General features: G+C 43.9%; 1 protein-coding gene across 1 annotated transcript in view; it reads left to right on the forward strand.

The window, feature by feature from the left end:
- Window positions 1-24,999, forward strand: part of MAP2K1 (mitogen-activated protein kinase kinase 1) — a 33,855-nt gene that overhangs the window by 6,199 nt on the left and 2,657 nt on the right. Inside the window, exons 2-9 of the mRNA XM_038146818.1 lie at window positions 8,054-8,264; window positions 10,219-10,365; window positions 14,334-14,411; window positions 14,935-14,986; window positions 20,328-20,452; window positions 22,557-22,764; window positions 23,647-23,711; window positions 24,919-24,980. Coding sequence (XP_038002746.1) covers window positions 8,054-8,264; window positions 10,219-10,365; window positions 14,334-14,411; window positions 14,935-14,986; window positions 20,328-20,452; window positions 22,557-22,764; window positions 23,647-23,711; window positions 24,919-24,980 — 948 coding nt within the window. The remainder of the gene's footprint in view (window positions 1-8,053; window positions 8,265-10,218; window positions 10,366-14,333; window positions 14,412-14,934; window positions 14,987-20,327; window positions 20,453-22,556; window positions 22,765-23,646; window positions 23,712-24,918; window positions 24,981-24,999) is intronic.

The following is a 24,999-nucleotide window of genomic DNA, read 5'->3' on the forward strand; positions in this document are numbered from 1 at the left end:
GGCAGCATGTAGCTGAATTATTTATTAGTATAACAACGGTGTTGCTGTTGTTAACCTGGGAAAAGAGGTTTTGAGTTAGCACTAAAGTAAAAAAAACCCAAACATGAAAATTGTGGGGAATTTACGTGAGGCAGGAAATCCACCAGCCAGTTTTTTGAGTGGATTTTTTAAATGTATTTTGCTGTAAACAGGAGAAACATTCTGAAACGAGCTGAGGAAGGAATTTTCTATGAGGTCTGATAAACCTTTCCATCTCACCTTTAGGTAGTTTGTTCCCTTTCGATTACTGAGGTCTAAATTTTCCAGTAAAAAAGCTCCTCCCCCTTTTTGCCTCTGTTACCTTTTTTACAGCTGCATTTGTTCTCCCACCATTGCCCTGGGGGTTGCCTGGGCTGTGGAAAGTGAGCAAATTCCACTGCCAAAACACAAGAATGTCTCTTGGAGGAAGAAATGTTAGCTGGCAAAATGAATTTTTTTGGGTAATTGTGTTCTCTCTTCTGAGGACTTCTTAATTTTTAATTTTTAATTTTTTTGAGGAAGCAGTCTATTTCTTTTTCTAGTCACTTTTGTCCCTAGAAATGAGTACTCGGATGATTCCTGCTTTGTTACGTGCTCAGTATTACTCAGACAAAATCATGGTTACACTTTCGAACAGAAGTGCAAGGGGACAGCTGGGGAAGGCTCATTCAGTGCTCAGCATCTCTTGGCAAACATCTGTGGAGGATCCTTTGTCATCCTGAGCCCTGTCTGGGCAGGAGGAAGGTGGATTCCAGCAGAACTCCTCCCTGCTGACACCTCAGGATGGGATTTCCACCTGGATCCAGCCTCATCCATCAAGTGGAGTCCGTAGCAGCGGATACAAAAAAAAGCAGATTATTTTCCTTTGCATCCTGAGCACCAGGATGGAGATATTCCAACAGTGTGGGATTCTTTGGATGAACAAGAATCTTCTTAAAAACCTCCTTGTGGGTTTTTATAACAAACCCTTGAAAGTTCCTGGCAGCTCTTCCCCCTTTCTTGCAGGGTTTTGTAGAACTCAGCATTGTTCTGTGCTTTTCCAGAACTTTTTTTTTCAGTGTGGTGGGAAGATGAGTCAGCAGATTGCAGAACACATTCTTTTGGGAAAAAAAGATGTTCTCTTTGGATATAGATATACGAATATTTTTGTGTGTATTGGTACATTGATTAATATATTAAGTAAAAGTTACTAATTTCTTTTGCTAAATGGCCGTGCTGACACATGTTCAGTGTTATGCAATCCATCCCTTTGAAATCCAGGCAAGCCTTCCATCCCTGGCTTTCTCAGAATCCCAGCTGTGGGGTTTTTGGTCTGTTTTCTGGCAGTTTCTTTTCCTGGTCCCTGGTGTGGTCTCTGTGGCTCTGGATGGAGTTTGTCCTGCTCTGGGCTCAGCCCTTGCACAGAGGAGTCTCAATTCTAATCCTGGCCTAATTCAGGGGCCTTGAAAGCTGATCCTGTAACTTCATCTTTTTTATTATTGTAGTGGCCCTCAAAGGCTGTGTAGCTGCCACATGGGAGAGCTGGGAAGATACTGTTACTGTAACTACTGCATGTGTTCATCCTTTGGTTTTGTCATTATGTTTAACTCCTAATTCAGAGACATAAAACCATGGAAATGCAGGCCTTAGGTAAAGATATGTGTCAGCTGATAATCAGAATTGATAATTCTGTGTATCCTCTGCGTTGTGCTTTAAATATCCAATCAATAAGTTCATTTTTCTGTCCATAAGGAAGTTTTGGTTGCCCTGTGGCTCCTTTATCCTGACAATGTGTAGTGTTGGCTGGGAAAAATCCGTGGTACACAGGCATGAAATGGAGATGGAGAGCTTGGATTTCTGGAAGTATGGCTGTAGAATTTCTTAACTTGAGATTACAGAGTTGATTTAGGGCAAATTCTGAATGCAATGGTACAGTAAGTCCTGAGGAAGGCTCTTAACTCAGAAAAACCCCAAACTCCCTCTCTGTGGCATTGCTTGGAGAGCTGAAATGCCAAAGGGGTGCCTGAGCTGGCAGCTCCTGATGAGGGGATGAGGGGCTGCTACCCCAGGAGATGGGAACAGCTGCAAAAGCCCCGGGGGAAGGGGTCCCCAGGGCACCAGTCTGGAGCCTCTGTGCCCCTGCTGGCAGCCCTGGCTGCTCTGCCTGCTCTGCTCTGCCCGTCTGTGTCGTGGGGTTTGGCTCAGGGGGGGAAATGGGATGTTTATTGGGATGGTGGTGAGCTGGAGAGAAAGAGGAGGAGGCTAAAGCAACGATTCCCAGCCTAGAGGGAGTTTGGAAAGTTCAGCTGTCCGGTTGGTTGGAGACTCAACAGGATGTTTGAAGTTGTATGGTCTGTTTTCTTCTTTAAAACTCATGCCTTTCAGCCTTAGAAAAATGAGAATCTACATTAAATTAGGGGTAGAAGAATATTCTTTTGGACAGAGCAATGCTTTTCTAATGGTCTTGTTTTGCATGTCTTTTACTGAGAAATAGATTTTAATCAAATGTCTGCCTGTTTTTTTTCTGGCAGTGTTAAACCTCACTCTATGCCATGCAGTGTCACTTCACTGGGATGTGGAAGTGGATGGTGTGTTAGGGAAAAGTTCTTTACTGTGAGGGTGGGCAGGCCTGGCCCAGGTGCCCAGAGCAGCTCTGGCTGCCCCATCCCAGGTTGGACATAGGGGCTTGGAGCACCCTGGGACAGTGGAAGTTGTCCCTGCCATGGCAGGGGTGGGACAAGATGAACTTTAAGGAGCCAGTCTGTGATATTCAGATAATAAATTCACCTACAAATCCCACCTGAGCACAAGGGAAATTTTTTAATGCATTGCAAGGATTGAAAATCAACAAGGGTTGAAAACCAGTGTATTTTTCCAAAGCAGACTCATTGCATTTGTAGGGAATTTGGGATTTTTTTGTGTTGATGCAAGTTTTATGCGGCTGCACTGGAGTTAACCCAGACAGACACCTGTGCTCTAAGCTGGAGGACTTCTGGAATTACATTTATCCTCCATGTTATTCTGTGAACTGCTCTTTGCTAAAGGAAAAGTTTAATAAGAATTTGTCTTGCTGCCCAGGTTTGGCAGAGTCACACAACATAGTAGTCTGTCTTCTCAAAACCACAGAATGTCTTCATGTTCCTAACACTTAATTTCAGCTCCCTGATTGAGGTTGTTCATGGAAATTATGTAGTGAGCTGCCTACTTTCTTCTCCAAAGTGACAGTTGTGTGGGCTTGGGGAAAGCATTAATGTCACTGTTCTGGAAAACAACCCCCAAGCTTTGTATCCTCATGCGACAGGAGATCTGAAAGTGAAAGTACTTCTTGATGCTTTCACTCATGCTAATTGTTCAGCTTGCAGCGCTGATAGTAATGCCTTTGAACAGATATTTGACAAATTACTGGTAAAGGCTCTCAGATTTTTTTTCCTTTTTCCCCTGCCGCGTTTTTTCTTCTCTCTCTGAAGCAGACTTTAGAGTTGAGTAACAGCTTTACTGTAGCCTTTAGGGTTGAGTGTATGATTAACTTAGCACTAACATGAATTAAAAAAAAAAGCTCCCAGGGATTTGGAGTACTAGTATTAATTAAGGACTTATTTTCTGGTTTTGTTATGCCATTATGTGCTAGCAGCCTACAAGCAGCATTTCTCTTCCTGTTACTGCTTCCAGGAGAGCGAGTGTGTTCTGAAACGTTCATCCATCTCCTGCAGGAGTGCTTTGCTCAGTGCTGAGGTGGCTGTCCCCAAAGCCAGGAGCTGAGGATCTGCCCTTGCCTTCTGTGCATCTCTGGGTGCTGAGTGCTCTCGCTGCACAGTCTGTGGCTCCTCCCTGCCCCTCCTGCAGTGGGAGGCACAGGTTTGCTCCTTGTCCCCAGAGTCACTGCTCTGTCCCTGCAGTGCCCAGCTCTGTGTGACGTGCACACGTCTCGTGGATATAAATCAGTGGTTGCATGTTTAAAAAGAAAATCTGACACCAATCAACAGCCAGCCCTTAAAGGAGCAGTGTGATGGGCTCAGAAAGTGCCCTGGTGATGGGATGGTGTTGGTGACACACCTTGTCTGTCCAGGGCTTGGTGCACAGGACCGTGTGCATGTCTGGGGAGCAGAGCACAGGGTGTTCAGAGCAGCAGTGACTCGAGGTGCTGCTGGGCATTTATTTGGGCTTTTTGTGTCCACACAGGGTTCTTTTACCCAAGCATCCACTTTTGGCCACTGGCAAAAGTTGAGGGACTGGAGGAGGTGAGAATTTAAAGCTCCCAGGTGAGCTTGCCTGGGTGAGGTGTCCCTGGGTCTGAAAAGCTCCCACATTCCCACAAGTCTTTCTCATTGCACGAGGTGGCAGCAGAAGGGCTGGGTGTGGGTTTCCTCAGGGTCTCAGATGGACAGGGACAGGGGTGAGGTTCTCCACACCCATCAGGGGTCACTGTTTGGGGAAGGTGGGCTGTGTTTGGTTCTTTCTGCATTCTTTTCCAACCTGGGAGGTCACAGAAGTGCCACGGGGGGATGCTGCACTGTCAGAACACTTCCTTGAGCACAGAAAGGAAGAAACAATGGGTGTTAATAGGAAAGATCCTCCCTGATCAAATGTGGGTGGAGAGAATTCCTCTTCTAGGGCACCTGGTACCTCCTGCTGCCCTTGGAAGAGAGGAAGAAACAACCAGCTTTCCCAAAAACTTGCCCAGAGTGTGTATTTTTTTGAGCTTTCCATTTAGTCAGGAAGAGAGAGATCTCACAATAATTGTGAGGACGCGTCAGTGGGTGCAGAGGTGTTGTCTGCTGGCTGTGCAGGGTGTTTGTCCTTCTGCCAGCAGAGCAGGGAGGTGTTTACTGGCGGTGTTCTGTGGGATTCCTCTTGTTCCCTTACCAAATGGAGGAAGCAGTTCTGACCTCCCCATGGCTTCATCCCAAGGATCACCCTGGGAGAGCTGGATCCCATCCCTGGTGCAGTTTAGTGTGTGCTTGGCTCCCAAACAGCCAGCAATAAATGAAATGATAACCTATTGCTTCAGAGTAGTGCTTGGCACCCTGGAGCCCTGAGCTGATTTGATGATTTCCTGCTTTGATGGATCCCTGGCAAAGCCATGGTGCCTTGACGGTGAAAAACACAGCCCCAAGACTGCAGCAGGTAATGGGGATGAATTTTAATAGGAATCTTAGTCTCTGAATAAAAGTTTTATACAAGATGAAGTGACTCCCAGTGCTCTTTCTGGAGGCAGACAGTTGCACAGTAGCATGTTGCTATTTTAGCTGCCAAAGTTCCTGAACATTTTTGTGGTGCCTGGTGATGAACTGTCTAAAGTATTCCCTCTTCTGTATTCTGGATGTGCTGGTTTCATTCAGTCTGTAAAACTTCCCGTGTAATGATTTACTTTTCCACCCGTTTCTCTGTGCTTTAGAGCTTGCTGTGATGCTTTTACCTGGGGAGGGGCCAGGTGACAGTCCCAGGTACCATTCAGGGGAGTGTTCTTACTGTAGTTGGAGTTGGAAACTGGAACTTCCCAAGTCCTGCCTCCTGGAAACACTCTGAGTCAGTTACACCACCAATTTAGGTGACAAAAATACACCTTCTGTTTACCTATCTGCATTTTAAATTTATTAATGTTCAGTCCTTCGAGCAAAGAACCAGAATGAAAAAAATCAATTCTTTCCTGATGCCTGACACTCACTTATTATAGTTCTGTTCTTGCCATAAAACTAACTGGAGATGCTGGTAGTTACACTCTGAATAGTGATTCTGACAGTGCATTTGCTGGGTTCATATCTTTATTAATTCACTTTACAGTTAGGGAATTGGTCCTGAAAATCTCAGAACTTTATTGCCTGCTACTGCAAGTAATGAAATTGGAGCTTAGAACATTCTGGTGGTTTTACTGGTGGCCACACCTGGTGGGGAAGCCTGAGGTGCTGAAATTCATGAGATCAATATTTTCCCATCTGGGAGAGCCTTTGGAACCTCTTGACTTGTATTCAAGCAGGGACCTCAGCAATAATTCATAGTTTCAAGCAAGGAAATGCCTGTTTTAAGTGAATGCCAAGTTTATTTAGATTGAAACAGGCAATTTATTAAAAAAAATAGCTTTATCCAGACAAACATTAGACTAAATGGATGTGATAAGTGCTGTCCTAGCAAGTATTTCTGTTCCTGGAGCATCAGCAGGACAGTTGTTTGTTCCATCACACCAGCAGTCTGTCTGCTCCCCGTCATGTGCTCAAGCATCTCTGTGTTGTCTCCAAAGCCAAAAACCCCCTTCTGCCTGAGAGAAAAACTGAATAGCTGTTTTCTTCAAAGCACAGCAAGGAAAGCCTTGTTGCATCCTGTTTCTGTGTCTCTAGTTTGTTTGGTTTTTTTTTTATTCCAAATGGACAGCCCTGCCTTATTCAGTAATCCTTAAAATGACAGCAAATTTCTTCTCGAAACCTGTAAATTATAATGAAGATTTGAGTTCTGCCTTCTCACAGCAGTAATTTTCCAGGGTAAAACGTGGAGTTTGTGTCCAGCATTTGTTGCTCTGGAGTTTATTGCAGGAAAGTGAGGGGTGCTTGACCTTGCCTCCCTTTTCTCCTGTGCTCATGGTGTAAGAAGAGCTCGTTCAGGTATGTTCTAGGAAGGACACACCTCACTTTGACTTCAGCCTGGAATTTGTTTGCTTCACTGGGCACACTTGATGAGGAAAAAATAATCCAGGGATTAATCATTCAGTTATACATTTCTGAATTTCAAAAAATGCGTTTCTTTCTTAATGATTCCTCTTTAAAACAGTCAGTAAAACAGATTAACCTGGATGTTCTTGTAAGCCACGTTGATCTACCTGGGGGATTTTTCAGTGGGGATACTCCAGGATTACTGGAGTGTGATTATACAGGTATAAAAAAAGTATGAGGACAGAAATGGAATTTCTCTTCAAAAGACAGTATAAAAATAATTTTGTTTTGGTGCAGATACTTGATTTTTAAGGTAGGATAGAGACAGTTGTGGTAGTAGCCATGCATCCTCTCAGCTGACCGGCTCCTCACTGGCTGTGAGGATGTCCCTTTGTACAACAGATTTTCAGAGTGAACGTTTTATGAAGTGATGAATAGAAATAGTTTTGATTATTGGTGATTTTTTTTTTAATGGAAAGTAGTTCCATTCTTCACACTTCTGAAGAAATAGATTCTCTTCCTCAAATTCTTCATCCGAGCAACGCTGTATTCCCTGGGAACATTGCATTAAATTTGGTGAAGCAAAACAGGTTCTTGCTGTTAAATATTTACTCTTGCAGCAACTTATTGTTGCAGTTGGAAGCAGGAAATTTTCAAGGAGCCTTTAAGCTGTGATACTGGGATGAAGCATTTCCATAGGAACTGAAGTTGTTAAAATGTTCTGGAACACTGAACTTGTGTCTGTAGTTCCAAACTTAACTCCTGCATAAAGTTCTGCTTTTCTATTTTGTGTTGCTTAAAAACATGAATCCTCATGTTAAAATGAGGTTTCCAGCAGATGTATCCTGAAACAAAATTAAAATAAGCTTCAAATCCTTGGGCCAAAGACTTTCACATTTCCAGTGACTGTGTTTTGAGTGTGTTTGGCTGGGCTGGATGACTTTCTGCTGATAACTGAATTAGAAACTTGTGAATGAATCGTTGGTTATACAGTCCTGTGAAATCAGTCAATAAAACATTTAGGCAAACTCAGGAGGAAATTACAACACAACCTTGAAAACACACAACTAAAAATAGCATGGAGTGCTGTGCCGTGATTCAGGAGCTCTCTCTGACCAGAAGTGCAGAGTCATGAAGCCACTCCTGGAGGTGGTGAAACTCAGCATGCCTGGACTGGGGCAGGACCTTGTGGATGGGGAAGCTGGGTATCTTGTGTTTGTCATTGTTTTACCTGGGATTAAACACAGTTTATTAAATCAGGGGTGCAGCAACTCATCTCCCGGGTGTGTGTGCGCAGGTTGGGTCCTTCTGAACGACGTGTGCAGGTGCAGAAATGGAGTGATTTCACTCTGACCTCTGTTCCCTCGCTCTCCCCCTCACAGCTCTGCTCAATCCTGCCCTTCTTTCTCGTGCAGGACAAATTTGGAGGCCCTTCAGAAGAAGCTGGAGGAGCTGGAGCTGGATGAGCAGCAGCGGAAGCGCCTGGAGGCGTTCCTCACCCAGAAACAGAAGGTTGGGGAGCTGAAGGATGATGACTTTGAGAAGATCAGTGAGCTGGGAGCAGGGAATGGTGGTGTGGTCTTCAAAGTGTCTCACAAACCCTCCGGCCTCATAATGGCAAGAAAGGTGAGTGGGTCAGAAAGAACAACTTGGGGATGGTGTTTATAGAGGATGTTGTCTCTGAAATACAGTGATTTTATTCAGAGAAATAATTGGTGGTGACACACAGAAATTACTATTTAATGCCAGCTTTCAGAGAAGGGGATGTGTTTCCATAAGTAGGAAAAGTTGCACTTCCTCATCCTGCAGGAGCATCCCAGTTTTTCAGAAGTCGTGTTAGTAATGAAAGGATTGGCATTTGTTCCTCCTTTTTCCATCTCACTCAGGAGTAGGAGGCCTAAAAATTACTGGAAATTATCAATTAGACAAAAGTGGCAATATTCTGCATTCTGGGCAATAAATTTAGAGGAATGGAAAAGGTATCACCTGCCCTAAGAGCTTCCTTCACAGGCCCACAGCAGAAAAGAGCTCTGGATGAGACTGGAGAAGAAGAGAACTCAGAAAAATGGGAATGAGGGAATGCATTGGAGTTCAGTGACATCTCCTGTTCTGTAGTTCCATCCTGGGATGCAGTTTCTGGGCCGGAAGGGATTTTTCCTTCTCTGAGAGTATTTTTCATGCTTTACAACCTGGAGCAGTTGTGACCTAGTTTGCAAGAGAACTGAGATTTTTTTTTTTTTTTTTGTGACTGAAACAGCTTGATGTTTTAATTCTCTTTTAGTTTACATGAGGAGCTTTCACTTCCTGTCAATATCCCTGGGAACAGAACACTCATCCCAGGTCCCATTGTTTTACTACACTGGGAACTTCCCTTTTTTTGATTGAGAAGTTGAAGACTTCTTTAAAAGATAGTATAAAAACAATTTTCTTTTTAAGATGTTTCTTTTTAGGAAGGGGACAGCGTCATCTTCAGCAAAACTAAAGGAAAACGTGCATGTGCTAAGAATAAACTATGCTGAGGACCCTGGCAGTGTGGGGAGAAGCAAAGGAAAATGCCCAATTCTGAGATGTGAGAATTACAAAATGCGCAAGTCACTGAGGTTTTCTTGAACTGAATCAATTTTATTGATTTTTGTTTTTTCACCTGCTGTGGGTTTAACAGGAAATTTTGCCCCAATTCATTAATATTTGATGCAACTGAGATGTTGGCTGAATTGTGATTTTTCTTCCATTTATTAACCATTAAGTTTCATTTCCATAATCTTTCCTTTCACATAGGGAACACTTATCCCATCGTATGGGATAAACAGTCTAGTGGGGAAAAGGTACTGGGGATTTTTTAATGGGAGCTTCAGCTCATTCCTTCCACTAATGCTCTACAAACACCTGGACAGGTATTTTTCAGCAGCTGCCTCTGTGTCAGTGCATCTTTGACACATTTCCCTAAGGAAATGTCCTGGAACAAAAAGTTTATGCTGGAGAAGAATTCAGTGAAAAGAGGATGGAATTCCTGCCTTTTCCTGGGTGCTGTGTTGTAGTGTTTTCCCTTGGCCACTAGTGTTGGATTTTGCCCTTTTCTGACCCAGAGATGGGGCAGCTGAGAGGTGTTTTAAAAACTTTGATTTCATTTTCAGTCTCATGTGAAGGGTGAGACAGTACAGATGTTATAATTCACGCCATCACAATCAGAACCAACTATTTCTTAATTACAATCCATTATTTTAATTATTTATTAATTATAAAACATTATAAGTGTTTCTTAACCTGTCAGCTTTTACATACAAATGACATACATCAGTTTACATTCAAATACATACTGTGTGAACCTTCTGTCAAGCTTTAAGAATTCTCTACAAATCCATTTCCCACACACTAGAAAAGCAAGGATGGGTTATTTTACAGTTAAATTGTAAAACAATTCAGGTTGGAAAGGGCCTCTGGAGGTCATGAGATGCTCAGAGCAGAGTCAGCTCCGAGATCAGAGCATGCTCAGGGCCTGCCTGTATTGAAAACCTCTCTGAAAGGCACAAATCAATCCTGAAGAGTGGGTTTGATTTTATTGAGTGGGTTCCTTTTGCAGTTAATCCACCTGGAGATCAAGCCAGCCATCCGCAACCAGATCATCCGGGAGCTGCAGGTGCTGCACGAGTGCAACTCCCCCTACATCGTGGGCTTCTACGGAGCCTTCTACAGTGATGGGGAGATCTCCATCTGCATGGAGCACATGGTGAGTGCCAGGAATGGGTTATCACTGATGGGGAGATCTCCATCTGCATGGAGCACATGGTGAGTGCCAGGAATGGGTTATCACTGATGGGGAGATCTCCATCTGCATGGAGCACATGGTGAGTGCCAGGAATGGGTTATCACTGATGGGGAGATCTCCATCTGCATGGAACACATGGTGAGTGCCAGGAATGGGTTATCACTGATGGGGAGATCTCCCTCTGCATGGAGCACATGGTGAGTGCCAGGAATGGGTTATCCAAGGATAGGGAGGTCTCCACCTGCATGGAGCACATGGTGAGTGCCAGCAGTGGGTTATCACTGATGGGAGATCTCTGATGCCTTGAGAAGGCTGACCTAGAACAGAGGCTGGGCAGAGCTCCAGAATAAAGCAGGGATTTATTCAAAGCATCTCCTCCATGGATCCACCTTGGGCAGCACCAGAGCCCAGCCAGGGCTGCCCCAAGATGAACCCAAATGGTCCCAAAATGCACGAGCGCTCCCGGGGTCTCTGCCTTGGCTCAGCTCTGCTCCATTTGCACCTTGCAGTTCATTGTCCCGTTCCAGCTTTAGCCCAGGCACTCCCACCCTGCTTGTTTTCCTCTCTCCAGCCCACGCTGTTTGTGCTCCTGGGCTGAGCTTTGGATCATTTGTCCTTGGTGCCCAGCTGGAGCAGGAATTGTTTTGTCTCCCTGCTCTGTGCAGAGAGCTCAGCATCCCCTGATGTGAACCCAGCCCCACACACTAAAGCAGCACAGAATGTGAAACATAGAAAAGCTAAAAGCTGAGGTATCATCTCCATCTGCATAGAGCCCATGGTGGGTGCTCTGAAAATTTATTTCCTGGGAGTTTTCCCCTGGGGTTATTCCCTGAGCCTTCCTGCAAACCCTCAGTGCCACGAGCACTGCAGTTACCCAAGTTCTCTGCTCCTCTGAAGATGTGATTTGGATTTATTCTGCAAATCTGAGGTTGGGATTGATAGGAGATGTTTTATCCCCTTCTCCAGTGTCTGCCGTGCACAAATGTAGCTTCCCAATTGCTTCTTTTTTATTCTTTTGTTGTATTTAAAAATATTTACCCAGTCCTGCTACTTAAACACTTGTTCTGACTGGGGTTCAGCTTTGTTTTTTCTGCAGAATGGACCAAATCACTGATACTGCAGCTGTGCAGATTCTATTTTTGTTCTTATTTATATGAATCCATATTTTGTCCCTTTTTAAATTTTACAGAAAATGCAAACATGAACAATAGTGAACAAGCCCAGAGGGATCTTACACAACTTTTTTAATGCCAAAAAAATATTTTTCACCGTGTTTCATTTTAATACAAAGTACACATTCTTCTCGACATCTGTTTGCCTTTCTCCAGCCATATGGACTCAAAACATGAAAAGTAAATTTTCTGTAATTAAGGGACAGTCGAATTTGTTGCCTCACTTGGTGGAGGTTTTTAACGACACAAAACACAATAAAGTCAAAGACCTCTTTATTTTTTCCCCTGAAAAGAGCTGTTTCTTTGGAGAGAAGCTGTATTTTTTCTGGAAAGTGCATGTGATTGTTGTAATGCTTCTGTGGTCCCTCAGAATTTTGAGAAGGAATCGATGGTTGCTTAGGAACGAGCGCTCACCATGCTGGCTCCAGGATGTGGGAGCCTGGGGGAAGGTGTGCACCCCCAAAATCCAAATTCCTGCTGGGAATGGGAGGGTCCAGCTCTCAAAATTGAGAAGAAGAGTGAAAAATAGGAAAGTGTGTTAAAAAACCATCATTGGAGAATGCGTTAAATGTCACAGATGTGCACACTGCAGTTGCTGACGGAGCCTGTGTGTTGCCACATTCCAGAGGAGAAATAAAAGGCCTGAGGAGTCTCAGTTTGTTTGTCAATGAGAAAGTCACCAGCAGCAGTCAGGGTTTGCAGGTTCCTAAGCAGGGAATAATGTATCCGACAGGGAATGTTATGTCTGACAGCAAACATTTTCAATTTAAGAGAAGGCAGGGTGAAATCCAGTGGCTGAGTGCTGAAGCTGGTCCAAGCCAGACTGGATACAACATTTTACACATAGAACAGCTGATCAACAAGTTATGAAATCAAGAGAGAGGTGGATAATCATAGTCTTAATTGATATTATTATTATGCTGTTATATTATAATTATTATGCTATTATTATAGTATTTATTATTATAGTATTAATTTAGCATTAAGCTTAATGCAGATCATTGGTAGAAGTTTTTTGTCTCCTTTTGGATAAAAGATTCGATGAAAATCTCCACTGTGGTCTTTTTTTTTTTTTTCAGTTGTTACCACTCAGAAATCTTATTTTTAGCAGTGGGTTACAAAACCTAAGTAGGATTACGAACAAAAAGTTGGAGGTGGAACGGGAATGGAACTTGAGTGTTTGATATTTTTAGGTACCTAAATTCAAGATCAATGCCTAACTTTGCTTAGCAGCAGGTGTTTAACAGGCAAAAGGGTTGGAGGCAGCTCCTGCGAGCCACTGAAGGCTGCAGCCAAGACGAGGCAGCTGAATGGTGCTCAGCCTTGTCTAGGATCAGAGCTGCTCCTCAGGGAAGGGGAAAAAAGGGTTTTTTCTGTAACAAAATTATGGTTAATATACCTGTGTCTCAGCAGAGACAGCTGTCCAGAAATTCAGACTGGTTTAACAAGAGATTTCTGGAGATATTTTTTTTCTGCTGGTGTATTTTTAATCAAGTGTGGAGTATGTGGGTGTGTTTTTTACAAAATTACGTGATCAGATGAGTATTTATATACTTCCCTTTTTTCATAAGAGTTGTAGATTTTAGTCCTCAAATAATAAACCTTTGTGTTCCAGATTGGTTTTTTTTTTTGCTTTCACCATGTGTAAATGTTGGTGGAAACTTCCAAAGGGGAGGTTAAGGCAGAAGGAAATTAATTACTCCAGTTGGATCTTTATGACAAGTATTGGGAGTTATCCAGTGCTGATCCAACCAACAGGATATGGTTTTAAATTGAAAAATTACTTTTCAGTTTCTTCTTTGGTTGTATATTCTCTGCTCCATAGAATCCAGACCTTATGCACAAGTCTATTGTTGAATCAGTTGCTAAAAATAAACAGCATTTTTCCCAGTTTTCCTTTTGAAAAGCTCTTAGCAACAGTGGGATATATTTGCCTTTGCTGGGGGTGTGTGTGCATGCAGGCAGTTTATTTAATCCAATAAACAAGGCCATGGCTTACCAGGGAACCTTCAAAACATTTTCTCCCTACTTTGGTTCTTTCTGTGCCAAACCATCCTTGGAAGAGTCACCCTGGACCTGCAGAACTGACACAGGCAGTTCCTCCTGGGCAGGACCTGCTCTGGGACAGGGATCTGGGTTCTCTCATCATCCTGGGGTGCCCCTGGATCCCTGGCAGTGCCCAAGGCCAGGCTGGATGGGCTTGGAGCAGCCTGGGACAGTGGGAGGTGTCCCTGCCCCCTTCCAGCCCCATCATTCTGGGATTTTCAAGCAGAAGTCTCTGTTTCTCTCAGTATGATGAGTTTTCAGCCCCATAATGAGGATCGATAAAATCTTTTCTTTCTGTCTTTGGAGGAGGAGGATTGTCATAGATGGCCGTGACAAGAAAAAAATGCATTAGACTGAAAATTGCAGAAACCTGTGAAATCCTTCCTGCTTGTTTGTCACTGTTTGTGGACAGTGCTTCCTTAAGGAGATCCAAACCATGGAAGAGCTGCTCTGGAAGAGCATTGTGTGCAGTGTTTATTTGAGTGGATGTTGTTAGTGGCCAAATGTTTATTTAAAATAAACACAAACCTGACTGATTCCTCCTGAGGAGTGATTTATTTATTTCACATTTGCACCACAACAATGTTAAAGCAAACATGAAGAGCAACTTGGGGTTTATTTTAAACAAATTAAGGCTTCAGTTTACAGCCCTGCTTAAAATATTTTAGAGCAATTTGATTCAAGTTTGACTGTTCAAATATTTCTTGTTAGGACGGTGGCTCCTTGGATCAAGTGCTGAAAAAGGCTGGGAGGATTCCAGAGCAGATCCTGGGCAAAGTTAGCATTGCGGTGAGTGGGGTGTGGGGATGGCACCTCTGGGGCTGGGGTGGGCAGTGCCACATCCAGGGGCATGAGGGGGATGAGGGACAAGGGAATATTCCCAAGTTTTTCAGTGTGTTTTTTCATTTTTCAGTTTCTCTTTGTACGTGGTAGCTGTGGGCACTGGAATGAGTAACACATTCTGGGGTGTGTGCTTGGAGTTGCTGCTTTTGGATCAGTTGATGCTTCTGGATGAGAGCTGAATTAACACTTCCTTGTTTTTCAGTGTTACCCTTTGCTCTCCAGGCTGCAGCAAGAATGTGTACAGAACTCTCTATACAGAACTCTGTGCACAGAACTCCCAGGAAGGGGTTGGGCTTATTTTTCATTTTGCTCGTCCGAGCTGGAGGGACAAATGAAAACTCAGTGTTGATTGGCAGTGCTGACATTTTGGGGTTTCTGTTAGCTGCGTGCATTTGGAATTCTTGTACAGACAAAGCATTCAACTCTCTCTTCTGCTTCCTAAATTGATTTATTTTTCATTTGTCTCTAGGTAATAAAAGGACTCACATATCTGAGAGAAAAGCATAAAATAATGCACAGAGGTGAGATCAAAGTTTGTGTTGTAACTTTCCTTGAGTATAATGTTTATTTACATTAAAATACCTCTTTTTTTTTACTGTGCTTGGTTCTTTATGGTTCCATATGACGTTGGTTCAGAGAGTTTTTCTTGGGCAGTGTAAGGCAAACTTTTTGTTTTAAATCCACATCTCTTACCATGACTGTCAGGTGTCTTCAACTTCTGCCTTCCTGCAGCTTATCTGGGTTTGTAATCCAGGCTTGAACTGCTGTTCTTGCATTTAATGTGCACACAGAACTTGTCTGTGTTTGAGACTGATTGCAATTAAAAACTCTGAGCTAAATTTCATTTGACTGCTCAGTGGTCATTGCCATGAAAACTTTTAAAAGAAAGTCACTTTTTTTCCCGTGTGTCTCACATTCACATGCTGTTTATTGAGAGCTGTCATGCAGAACTGCATCCTTTTCATACTTTAAAACAATTAAAAACCATGGTGAAGCTGTGTAAAGTGGGAGTGTTGCTTCCCCTGGGTCTTTAGTTACTTTAGAATAAATGTATGAAATAATTTTCTGCTTTTAGTTGCTCTTTTTAAAATCCAGCTCCTCCATTAATCTGTTGCATGTTCCATTAAAGAAGGATGGCCCTTGGAACAGTAAGAAATCCATTTTTGCTGCTGTGGGTGTGCTGTGAAGGTGGAGCTGGAGCAGTGCTGGTGCCCTGTGTGCAACCCACAGCAGCTGCTGGGCAGCTTTGGGCCACAGGAGAATATTCAGATTATAAAATATCTGCAGCAGACATTAATGCATGTCTGAATTTACATTTGTTGCCCAGACCAAAAAGGAATCAGCAATCCCAGCTTGCACAAGCTGTTGTAGGATCACCTTACACATGAAGTTGTGTTTATCACACATTCCTGGTTTGTGGGGTTTTTTCAACAAATATAGCTCTCTTGTGGAGCAGGGAGGTGTGAGGGAGACTCTAAACATTTCTGGTGACACTTTCAAAGTCATTTGTCTCTGTTCAGAGCATAAGGCCTCCAGGGAAAGAGATCACCTTATTTTAGGGCATCCTGGAAGAGTGACTGCTGCATCTTGTCCTCAACTCAGCCACAGCAGTGGGTTGTTACTGTGTTGGTTGCTTGAGGTTTTTTTAGGTTGATCTTACTCAGCTGAGACAGCAGTTTTTATTTATTTATTTTCAGTTTTACCATCTGTAAATCTGATAAATCCAAAGCGAAGCCCTCCTGATCTTGTTTAAGTGCAGCTTAACCTCATGGTGTTTGCAACGTCAGAGATTGCGCTGCAGGTTCATGCGCCAGCACAAATCAAAATTTCCTCTTCTGCATTGCTTCCAGTTGGACTGGATTGAGTGTGCCCTGCAGTGTACGACTCCATGTCCACGTGGTGGTTTTTGTTTTTCAGCCCAGTTTCCCTCCTGTGTGCTCTGACAGCAGCAGGAATCGGTGACCTTGTGCACTCCTTGCAGAAGCTGCTCTGTGATCACATCACATCTGTGGTGTCTGATAAAGAGGGAGCCAAAATGACATTTTGGGAGTTGATCGTGGCCAGTGCTGGCAGCTAACAGGAGAATCTGTCAGAGCAGTGAGTGGTTCTCCCTTCTCTGGGCAGCCAGAGCCAAACTTGCAGCTTCTGTCCTTGGTGCTGTCCATAGGTCTGTCTGTGCCACTGACCTCGTGCATTCTTGGGACTCCCCTTAGGAGGGTTGGGGTGCAGGTGAAGCTGCTTCTGGCAGTTTTTCCAAACTGCCTCTCCCTTGAATCCCAGCTGAGATAAACAGTGCTGGTAAAAGCACTTTTCCTGTAACTGTGTCAGCAGTATTTTATACACAGCTCTAATAATTGGAGATTTCTGTGCTTTGCTTTCTCTCCTGCGCTGACAAGGTGAGAACAGCATCTCACATGGGCTGTTTGTTCTCTCTCATCCATCCCTGGGGAAAATGTGTGCGCTTGGTGGGCTTGTTTTCAGCAGGATTTATTGGAGCTGTGCTCTGGGGAGAGTGGGTGACTTAAAAATGAAGAGACATCCCTGTGAAACATGAGAACTCAGCAACAAAGGGCCAAAAAATCTGTTCTTAAATCTAAAGACAGCCAGGCTTGTGAGAACTCATTTGCAGAAAGGAATTTACTCCACTGCTGTGTTTTATTAGTTGTGTGGCAATATCAGCAAATTTGGAATATTTAACCTAAACTGCTTCCATGCACAGCTGTGTCCTGGACCAGCTGAGGAAAAGTGTTCACTTGTCATTCCAGACAGCTCAAGGTTTTGGGGCTTAGTAGAGCAGGAATGGAAAATACAGTCCTTTTCTAGAGGAGAATACAGTTCTTTTAGAAAGGAAAATACAGTTCTTTTCTAGAGGGTTTGCTCATGTGGGGCACTGTGCTTTGTGGTCTGGTCCTCTTTCATTCCTGAGCAGACAGGAATGAAATCACAAAACCTCTGGAAGTTCAACTGGTGGGATCCAAGGCAGGCACAGCAGAGGGAGGGGTGAGGAGCACAACTGTGCTGGCTGTTTTAATAATATCTTCTGTTCTGTTAAATAAAGCTGTCTGTGGTGCTGTCTGGAGTTTAATCCTCTCTGGAAGGTCTCTCCTTGCAGGGAAGCTGCTTTGTAAGCTTTTGAACCCCAGCAGGAGGCAGCAGCTCAGGGCAGCAGGGAAGTGTCACTGCTCTGCTCCAGGGCTGCAGTTCCAGAGGATTCTCATGAAATCCTGCCTTGGCAAATGGGAACTGATTAGAAGATCCCAAAATGTGCTGCAAGACACATCTCTGGTCTGTGTCTGCTCACATGTCTGCTCTGTAGCTGGTACAGAGTGAATTCTGGCTGAAGGTGTTATGACAACATGCAGGGCCACCTTTCAGAATGTGCCTGTGGAGCAGAGCAGAGGAAGGAGCCTCTCACAGAGATTATCAGGCATTCTGGAAACTTCTCTGTGTTACCAGCTCCCTTTGCAGTGCCATAAATCCATCCCCCTGGCAAAGGCCTTCTCTGGAATTCTCTTCCTGGCTTGTCTGGGATGGTATATAAAATATCTTGCACTTTCTTTAAAGCTGAAGTGCTTACATAACACATTTCGTGTTCCTTTTGTCTGTTCCTTGCAAGTTCCAGCATACATTTTGCAGGATGCCTTGGCATTCCTGTTCCTCTGGCAATACAAATCTCTGGTTTCCAGAGAAACTGCTCGAGTGCTCAGAGGCTCTGGAGTGAAAATAGAATAGGTGCTACATTTAGAGGGGTGGAAATGCAGCAGCCTTCCAAACACCACACTGATCACATGGGGTGCCTTGTGTGGAAAATGAAAATACTCCAGGGAGGAGAAGCTTTGTGCAGAAATGCAGAGAGGAGATGGGGCTGTGCTGGGCTGAGAGCTGCAGCGTGGCATTGCCACCTGCAGAAGCACTGAGGAGGAAGGGGAAGCCTTCAGGAGACCAGGGGGATGCTGAGACTTCAAGATGCTCATAAAGAGAATTTTGTTTGGCACTGACAGTGGAATGGTAATGATTTTTTCTTTGCCGTTTAATTATGAAGAATCAATGAACTCTAGAGATGAAAGTGAGGATTTTCATCTTTGTTTTGAGTTTGGAGCTGTGCACTGGTGAGCAGCACTAACCTGGCTGCCCGTGGTTTGTTCAGGCTCTGCTGTGCTCCCAGTGTGTTTGGCAAACACTGTTTTTTCCACCTTGCTTTTGCACAGAGCTTTGGGTGCAGATTCCTGTGCAGCTGGGAAGCTCTGATCTCTGCTTGCTGCTTCCCTGCTCCAGCTGCTTGGGCTCTGGCTTGGGTTGTTTTTAGCTCCTGCTGGAGTTTTAGACTGGCAGGTCGAGCTCCAGCCTAGATCCATCCTTTGCACAGTGGAGGGTCCCTGTGGTGAGGTCTCAGCAGGCAGAGCTTGCCCAGAGCTGGCAGAGCTTGCAGAAGGTGCAGCTGTGTGCCCAGCAGGCCAGATCCTCCCCCAGGGGTGGGGAATTGAAAGCAGCACACACAAAATACCTGCCTGGATTGTCCATCCACAAATCAGAGCAGGAAACTGTGCCTGGACAGTTTCAGTTGCCTGGAAAGGGATGGTAGGGACAAAAACATGGAGCCACAATTTCCCCAAGTAGATAATTATCCAAACTTGGTGTTACTCCTCAAAGGGAGCTGGGGGGAACAGCTGGAATTGTTTTATTTTCCCCTCCCCATGGATCTTGCTCGGTGAGGCATAAACCTGCATGGAGACCTTTGTCACATCAGTGTCCTCCTCCCAGGGACATCCCAACCAAAGGGCAGCTCCTGGAAGAGATCTGTGCTTAAAAGCCAAAAGCAAAAGAAAATGTGACAGCCTATAGACTTGGGAGTCTGCTCTGAAGTCATTATTGTCTTTCTTCAAAACAATTTCCCAGTTCCCTTTATTCTGCAGCATTACTCTGCCAATGTGGGCTGCTGGTTGCTTATTTTGATAATGGGTTGGTAATGACCAGCTAAGCAGTGAGATACAGTGAAAAACCTCCTTGCAGCTATAAAAGAAACACTAAACACTTGTTCCCTGTACCTTTGCATTCACCAAGAGCTGTTATTAGTTGCTAAGCTACCAGTGACCCTTATTAAATTTCCATTTAGGAAAAGTGATGAATTCAAAATCATGAGGGGGCTCTGTCACAAGAAAAAAAACAACCTCCAATTATTTTAAATACACATTTTCAATAATAGGAAAATTACTTTTTCAGAGCTTAAAAAAAATACACAAAAAATCCCAAATCTAAACCAACAAACAAACCCAAGACCACCACCCCAAAAACCCCCAACAAATCCAAACCCAGAAAGCAAGATCCCACCCCAGGGAGTGTTTGGCCATAGGATGATTTATGCCTGTGTAGATATGAAGGAATGACAGTGTGGCTGCTGTAATTCATTGACCTTTGTAAAATAAATATGTAGGGCCTCTTTATTGATCATTGCTAGGCAAAGTGTCATCATTCAGGAGGAGTTACACTGTTGTACACTTATTTATCTCAAACGAGACCATTTATCTGCAAGGAGGATGGGAATGCCCAAACCTAATACTTAAAAGGAATACTACCTGAGGAAATAGGGTGAAATCTAATAGGGTGAAATCAAAAAGCTGACAATCTTTTTTGCATGTGTAATTTTGAATATTTCTTTTTATTTATCTGTAGTTAAATAGAGAATCTGTGAAGTGGACCTGGGAGGGACCCAAATCTCTGATTATTACCAGAGGAGGGCCAGAATTGTGTCACAGAAGGGAAGCAAAGGGAGGCACATGAGAATTCTCACCTTGCATTGTCAGATTTCCTGTTTTCTCTCCTAAATCATCCATTCTTTTTTTTTTCTTTTTTTTTTTTCCCCAGATGTAAAACCATCCAACATTTTGGTAAACTCTAGAGGTGAAATCAAGCTTTGTGACTTTGGTGTCAGTGGGCAGCTGATAGATTCCATGGCAAACTCCTTTGTTGGCACACGCTCCTACATGTCCGTAAGTACAGATTTCAATCCAGATTACACAGCTCTGAGTTTGTTAGGCTTGGGTTGTCCCAGTTCTGGTGATCAAACAAGAACCAACTGTTGCTGTTCCTGGTTCAGCTCTTCCTACATTCCGGGAATATTCTGGTATCATATCAGATTGTGTGTGTGGGGGAAGAGCTGTTGCAGGAAAAGCCAAAAACTTGGAATATTTATAACACTCCAGAAGAGCTGGGGCTGTGTCTACTCTGCAGACCCAGTCAGTTGTTGCCTTCAGGGGTTGCACATGTTGTCTCCCAGAAAAGCCCGGTGTTTATGGTTTGCTTTCCTTGGCTTCTCTTCCCACTCCAGCATTTGCTGGGCTGGCTCTGCAGGCACAGTGCAGCCAGAGCAGAAATCCTGGCAGTGGGCAGGGAGTTCATCTGGGGCTGTTCCAGGGTATTCTGTGTCCCTGGGGATGAGGAACACCTTGGAAGTTCTTTCCAGATGAGCTCTGTGTGTGATGTGCAGGCCCCAGCTGATGGCAGCAGCAGCTCTTTTGTTCTCACACACCTTGTGCAGCACACCATGAGCTGCTGCTCTCGTTCCCAGCTCTGGCTGGAGGATTAGAACTGTGTGGGCTTGGACTTACAGGGAAAAGCTTTAATGCTGGCTCTGTTCAGCAGGAGCCCTGCATTGTCTTTGTGTCGTTTCTCCTTGGTGACACACCTGAGGTCAGGCTGGGGTTGAAGCTCTCACCTCTGGGGGCTGTTGCTAATGAGCAAAACCAAATCCACAGCTCAGCTCAGCCATGCTCCTGCCTTGCCCTGGCTCTTCCAGGAGCAGGGATGAGAGCCAAGTGCTGTCGCTGTCTGCCTTCAGTTTTCTTCAATTTATTCTTTTTACAGGCTGAGGGTTTTACTTGGGGAGTTTTACTTTGCTCTCTGGCATCACAGACCAAGCCACGAGGGGGATTTTGTCCTGAAGGATCTTCTCTTGCAGTAGCTCCCTTTGCACACTTCTATACATACAAAACCATACAGAATTATTACATGCAAACATCCCTTTTTACCACATGGAGATGTGGAAAAACAAGTGTTTAACTTGAACAGATTTCTAGATTTTAATTATATTTATATTTATATAACAAGAGCTCTGTCTGTTTCCTGCTCTTTCTCATCCACCCACCTTCCTCTACATTTACATGCTATGAAAATCTTGGGATTTGGACATTTCTACTGCTGTCCAGCAGTTGTGTAGTTTGTCCAGATGGCTTTGGAACTGACTGAGGTTGGGCACTGGAGAAAACTCAAACACCATCTCAGTAAATGCTACAAAACAAATTAAACAAAGCTATCACCCCCTTATGGCAGAAGGAAGAGGCTTTACTGCATTCTCACATTCTCTGAGAGGGAGTTTCAAATTGCATATGTATTTTTCCAAAATACACATGCAATCAGAGAAGAATCTGCACCATTTTGGTAAAATATGAGCTTGATTTTAAAGAGAGTGCAGAAAAGGGAAAATTTTCTTTGAGAACTCTTAGTAAAAATGGATTTAAGGCTGTAGTAGATCAATTAATTAATAATTTCAGGAACCATATTCAGCACTGAACATAGACTGACAAAGCAGGTGCAAAAACTAAGCAAAAGGATTTGGTGCAGCACTCATCTGCTGGTTTTGGCAGAAGCAGAAGGTGGATACACTGCTCAAAACTGAGGATCTGTGAAGCAGTGGGACTGGAATAGTCAGATTCACTTCTGATCATGATTCAACTGACCAAAAAAATCCCATACCTAAATATCTTTACAGTGTGTGACTCTCCTAAAGACAATACAAAATAGATTTTTGGCTGAGTCTGATCTTGCTGCAGAGCCTTGTGTAAGAGTTCCATTAGATGTGTGCTGAAGAAATGAAACAGCACATAAGAGAATAATTTCTGAAGAGTCTCACACTTATTTGCAGTGCTGGAATCTTTGGGGAACTTCAGGAAAATACCAAGAAGTCACTCATTTGAGCATGCTGTGCTAATAAGTTGGGGTCTCATGCTTTAATTGATCCAGGTGATTTGAGAATGTCGTTTTTTGGTAATTCCTTGTCACAAAGCTGCCTCTCCTCCCCTCCCCTGTGTTTTGCAGCCCGAGAGGCTGCAGGGCACTCACTACTCGGTGCAGTCAGACATCTGGAGCATGGGGCTGTCCCTGGTGGAGATGGCCATTGGCAGGTACCCCATTCCCCCTCCTGACTCCAAGGAGCTGGAGCTGATGTTTGGCTGCCCCGTGGAGGGGGATTCTCCAGTCACAGAGACCTCGCCCAGGCAAAGAGCGCCCGGCCGGCCCATGAGCTGTGAGTCACAACCCTCACCTGCATTTCCCTGCCACCCTCAAGGTCCTTTTTATCTGATCCTGGTCTGCAAGAGGGGCTTTAAACTTGTACAGAGTCAGGGCTGCGTTGGGCACCTGGCTCAGCTTCACTGTGAGGAGCCCTGTGAGAGCAGAGCACCAGAGACCCTTTGGTTGGTGGTTCTTGTGAACAGCCCCTGCACCGAGGTGTTGGAACCCTGGCTGTGAGAATTTGAGACTTTCTGTGCTACAGGCACTGACCCCCAAGACAACACTGCGTGTGACCTGAAATTGTGGAGAAGGCTTCCAAAATTGACTAATAGAACTGTGGAGAAGGCTCCCAAAACTGAGTAATAAAACTGTGGAGAAGGCTCCCAAAACTGAGTAATAAAACTGTGGAGAAGGCTCCCAAAATTGGATAATAGAACTGTGGAGAAGGCTCCCAAAATTGGATAATAGAACTGTGGAGAAGGCTCCCAAAACTGAATAATAGAACGGTGTATAGTTTGAATAGAAATGTGTAATATCACATAGTAAAAAACTTAAGGTTTATAATATAGTATTATATATAAAACAAAAGATATATATAAAACAAGATAGAAGTTTTAGGACAGAAGGTAGTCCTTCTTCTTCACCTTCTTCTCCATGGGTTTGGGTGGTATTGTGTAATTGGATAAAAAGTCCACATTGCGAGCCACAAGTAGTTAGTTATTGGGTTAAAAGTAAAAATAATTTAGGTGTCATTTCTTAATTAGACAGTGTGTCCTTAAAAAGTCTTGTAGAGAGAAAGATAGAACTCCATTTTTAGTTTTAAGTGCTGTAAAACTCACAATTTGTGAGACTAGATAAGAACTATTTCTCCAATTTCTCTCCCATTTCTTCCCAGCCTATGGATCAGACAGCAGACCCCCAATGGCAATCTTTGAACTTCTGGATTACATCGTCAATGAGGTAATTTATAAACTTGAAAATCTGCACTTCACAGCTGTAAACTTTGAAGGCATCCTGGAATTTGGGGTTAGTGCTGTTCAGTCTGGTTTAGCCTTATGACTGAGTCACAATTCTCTTTCAAATAGCTAAGCTCCAAGGCTAGTTAGGGATTCATACTTTAGGATGGGTTGTTCCCAGTATTTTCACAAGTATCACTGAAATTTGTGGGACTCCACTGCTTGTGTTCTTCAAAAAAAGAAAAAAGCATGCTCATGTTAGCTGTCATTTGTAGCAGCTGGATAACAATTGTTCCAGCTGGATGAATTATTGAAAACTGTCCAGCTCACCCATCCTAAAGGCACAGTTGGTGTCTGGGTCCCTGCATTGCCCGTGCCACTGATAAATTGATAAATTGCTTCTGTAACTCATCTGCTTGCACAATTCTCTCAGATTACCAATCTGTTTTGCATATTATATAACACCCAATCTGCCAGCACTAACTCTGGGAGCGGAGTTAGCATTGAATCACTTCAGCTGCTGTGCTCCTGTAGTGCAGCATCCCTGAGGGGCCAGTTTGGGCTGAAAAGCTGCAGTAGTTCAGAGTTTGGCAAGATTTTCTTGTGCCACCTCTGATTTAGCACAAACTACTTCAGCAGGAGCTGCTCCCTCCATGTGCTCCAGTGAGGGAGGAGTGCAGGCCTTGTCCTGCCCTGTGCATAAAAGTAATCCAGTAAAGGATGGAACTTAACCCTGATGCTGTGGCCAACTCCTGGAGGACGAGGCAATAACGTGCAGCTTTATGCAGCTCCTCTTCTTTATTTGTCAGAATTCTTTCTGAATTCAGAGCCTGAACAAACTCATTTCCAGGGACAGAAAACTGACATCAAAGGATTATGGAACTAATGATGTGCAGGGCATCTTCCCTCAGCAGTGTGGAGAATGACAGGGCACTAATTAGTGCTCTGAGCCTTCTTTAATGAGAGCTGAGGCTGTGCTCACCCCATCCAGGTGTGTGTGGAGAAAACAGAACAACCAACCAACAAAACCCACCCCATAGCAGGGAAAGGCTGGTTTAGTACTGAAACCCCTGAAGTGCTGCAGCTGGGAGTAATGACCCAGATCAGCCAGGGCTGCACAGCTTTGCTCAGATGTGGGACATGTAACTGTCCCACACTGTAACATTATGCTGAATGATTGCTGATGTTAAAAATGTATTTATTTATTACAGCCACCTCCAAAACTGCCCAATGGTGTCTTTGGTTCTGAATTTCAAGATTTTGTTAACAAATGGTGAGTATTTTCTCTGCTT

The sequence above is a fragment of the Motacilla alba genome, chromosome 10, assembly GCF_015832195.1.
Source record: "Motacilla alba alba isolate MOTALB_02 chromosome 10, Motacilla_alba_V1.0_pri, whole genome shotgun sequence".
NCBI lineage: Eukaryota > Metazoa > Chordata > Aves > Passeriformes > Motacillidae > Motacilla > Motacilla alba.